General features: G+C 44.8%; 1 protein-coding gene across 1 annotated transcript; it reads left to right on the forward strand.

The window, feature by feature from the left end:
• The first annotated feature begins 881 nt into the window (after positions 1–881).
• TSLP (thymic stromal lymphopoietin) lies at positions 882–3100 on the forward strand. The gene is made up of 3 exons (XM_015590347.1): positions 882–1067; positions 1978–2022; positions 2666–3100. Exons 1-3 carry the CDS (start codon positions 882–884, stop codon positions 3098–3100), a joined length of 666 nt encoding a protein of 221 aa, XP_015445833.1.
• The last annotated feature ends 291 nt before the right edge of the window (positions 3101–3391 follow it).

Consider the following 3391-nt stretch of genomic DNA (forward strand, 5'->3'; position numbering starts at 1 on the left):
TGCAGCCCCACTAGGCGCTCCCAGTCAGCCGAAGTGTAAGTGCGTCTTTCCTGAAATTGACAAGAGTGCTTTGAAAAGTAATTGGGGGAAGGGAGGGCGGGCAGGCCCATCGAATCTTTTCCCATTCATTTCAGCTTCTCGTCGTCCCTGCGCCTAAGATTTCCGTCACAATTGCTCATTTATTGCCTTCACATGGAAATTCGGTCGAAGCCTCAGGCTGTACCCACTGTCCAAAGTATCTCATTAAGTAAACACATGAGTTTTCTTAGTAGCCACGAAGGAGGGAAACCACTCGTTGCAAATGGCTGAAGGAAATGCTCAGTGTGTACAATATGCACTAGCCGCGGTACCTAGTCCTTACAGTGGCTGCCGTTTGGGGGTGTTTTTTTTCCAACAAGAAAGGGGCTTGGTCATGAAAATGGCCCTGTAGGAGAAAGATGTGGGTATCTCTTTCTTAAAGCACATTAAGGCATATATCAAGAGTTTCGGGCAAAGATCAAACGAGGAAGGTGAGGGAAATTCCTGATAATTTTGCTAATGTTAAAATTCCATAGATTTGGCTAGTCTTGTTTTTTTTTTTTTTTCATTCATGTCATCAATTCAGAATTCTATAAAGGAAGCAAATGACATCAAGGAAAATCATTGGCCTAGGAGAAAAGAGCCCGTAGGCGTTTAGGTGTTATATATGTGGAGCCAGAAAGCTCTGGAGCATCAGGGAGACTCCAACTTAAGGCAACAGCATGGGTGTGAAATGTGGGCTTCTATGCACTGGGAATGAGAGGGGAAGAGTAGTGCCTGGGCACTTGCTCCTAAGGCAGGCCTTGCAGATCTAGAGGCAATTCAGTGTGGGTGGAAAGAGTTTAGTGTGAAACTTGGGTGGAATGGGGTCTCCGAGTACATTGCCTGATGCCTTATTATTTGTTCTTTCAGTTTTTTTCAGGAAGATCTTCATTTTGCAACTGGTAGGGCTGGTGCTAACCCACAATTTCACTGACTGTGACTTTGAGAAGATTAGAACAACTTATCGGGAAGTAATTTTCGGAAAGCTGAACTCATATATGAATGGGGTAAGTGAAGAAACATTGTTTTAAAATGTTTTCATCTGAAGAGTAGACATGCTCACCCAAAGCATAATTTTGCTTTCAAAGGAAGAAAAATAATTGAGGGGAAAAATCATGGCCCAGAATTTTGTCACAAATTTTTAAAGTGATATTGAAATATATCGGCTACTAATATGACTACCTAGAAGCCAGCACACATTAAGTGTGCAGATGCTGATGAGGAGCAAATATTGATAGCTAACACATTATCCACCAAGGGTGTCTATCCTCTGCTAAAGTGCTGCTCCACCAATACAGCTAAAAAGACAGGCTTGAGGGGGAAAAAAAAAAAACAAAACAGGAGTAAAAGAGAGGGAATTCTTGTGAGCTATGCCCTAAGCAGTGAGGATACCTTCCCTCACCAGGAGGTACACTTCAGGTCTTTCTAATGTTCTTGATGCCTTAGGATGCTATGGGATAAGATGCGCTTCAGATTGTTTAATATATAGTGGTAATCGTTTAATATATAGTGGTAATCATTCTCGATTATTCTAATTTCTAGATAGAGCATGCATATATGAAATGCATGAATGACTACAGGGAAGATGTGGACATTCGAAAATAGCATAGTGCTCACATGTGTACAGGTGTGCCCACTTTGATGGGGATGGGGAATCTCCCTCCAAGACTAAGACCAGGATCCTTTGATATTCAGTTTCAAACACTAGAAGCATTAGCTGACGATACTAAATGTTTCGCTGCCTTGTCAATGACAAGAATAGATGCATAGAAAATGAGTGCCTGAATGGAAACTTTTCGGAGCATCTTTAAAACCTGGGAGCAAATTGGTCTTTCTATCCAGGTGTGAAGAGGACTGATTTGATAGGGAGGTAAAGAAATTATCTTTCTCATCGTAAGCTTTTTTTCTTTCTTCCAGACCAAATGTACCCTGTGCAACAACTATGTTTACTGTAAAGACCGGGTGAGTAAGTGGTCAGTGCTTCTGGTTTTCTCCAGAGACAGCAGGCATTCCAGGAACAGGGTCCCCTGTAGTGTGTAGAACCCCAGGCGGTGGCTGGGCTCCCAGGTGACGCCGACTGAATAGGGACGACTTGAGGCCGGAACCTCTGAGCGGGTGTCCACCTTGGAACGCCACTTCTGTTCCAATTTAAGGCGAGGAAGTCTCCCTCATTAACTAGCGGGGTTCCGAAAGAGGCTGGCCCATTCCTCACCCCGCCCCCCTGGGGATGATGACAAAAGGGGAACTAGGATCAGGGCCCGACGTTAGGGGTACACACCCCACATCCCAGGGGTGCGGTGCCTCCGCGCGTCGCGCCCCCTCTTGGCAGTAGCGCGGCCCGGAGTCTTGGGCGGAGCAAGGCGGCGCCGTGCTTTCTCCTGAAGCGCCCGCCGCTTCGCGCACGACGTCCTCTTTCCTCTCCTTGCGTGGGATTTTTCTCCCACTCCTCCGAGACCTCCTTCCTCTCACTCTCATTTGTGTCCCTCACTCCTCCCCTACCGCACCCCCGCCTCACTTTCGCTCATGTCTTATCAATGCTTTTTTTTTTTTCTCCACCACCCCCGCGTTTTCTTCTTTTCTCGTAAACTTTGCCGACTATGAGCAGCCGGATTGCCTCTCTAAAATCGTGCTCCTTACGTTCTATCCCACCCACGGCTGCACGTCACTCGCCAAGGAAATCTTCGCAATGAAAACTAATGCTACGCTCACTCTCCAGTGCCCAGGCTACTCCGGAATTCGGGTAAGCGGATGCCGCGCACTTTTACTTTTTAATATCTTAGAGCTAACCTTGTATCAAAGCGGGGTTTCCGTGCAATGCAAAAGTCGTTGTGATTTTTATTCAGTTTCTATCTTTCGACGAGCAAATGAACTGGGTAAAAGCTGTAGACCCACGTTGACGTCTCCACCCAGATCCAACTATTTCGAGGGTTCTGATTCTTTACGCAGAATTATGGTTCTAAACCTTAGGCCAGTGTTTCATGGTATGATTACTGAGCCTCCTATATCGGAATGTCCTGGCTGCTTGAGCGTGGGAAGGTGATCCGCCAAAATACTGATTCCCAGGGACCCAACCTAGACCTTCGAAATCACAATCCCCGTGTATGGGCTTCTTATGAGATTTTTATCCATTAATTTGAGCAGCATTAGTTCAGCTTATCACTTAATAATTGTGTGTTCTTTTTTAAAATGTTAAATTATACATTAAATCTTTACCTATGTTTGCTTAATTGCTTGTATGGGTGATATTGCTGTCTATATAATAAAATTTTTGTGTATTCAGTTACATGTATTTGAATGAATGTGCAACTTTAAATATGGAAACAGTAGGGCA

Source organism: Pteropus alecto, unplaced genomic scaffold, assembly GCF_000325575.1.
Source record: "Pteropus alecto unplaced genomic scaffold, ASM32557v1 scaffold20, whole genome shotgun sequence".
Taxonomy (NCBI): Eukaryota; Metazoa; Chordata; class Mammalia; order Chiroptera; family Pteropodidae; genus Pteropus; species Pteropus alecto.

Coding starts and splice junctions, on each gene's coding strand:
- TSLP (XM_015590347.1), top strand. CDS start 882: ATGGGGTCTCCGAGTACATTGCCTGATGCCTTATTATTTGTTCTTTCA. Junction 1,068..1,977: donor TGAACTCATATATGAATGGG/GTAAGTGAAGAA, acceptor TCTTTCTTCCAG/ACCAAATGTACCCTGTGCAA. Junction 2,023..2,665: donor ATGTTTACTGTAAAGACCGG/GTGAGTAAGTGG, acceptor GACTATGAGCAG/CCGGATTGCCTCTCTAAAAT.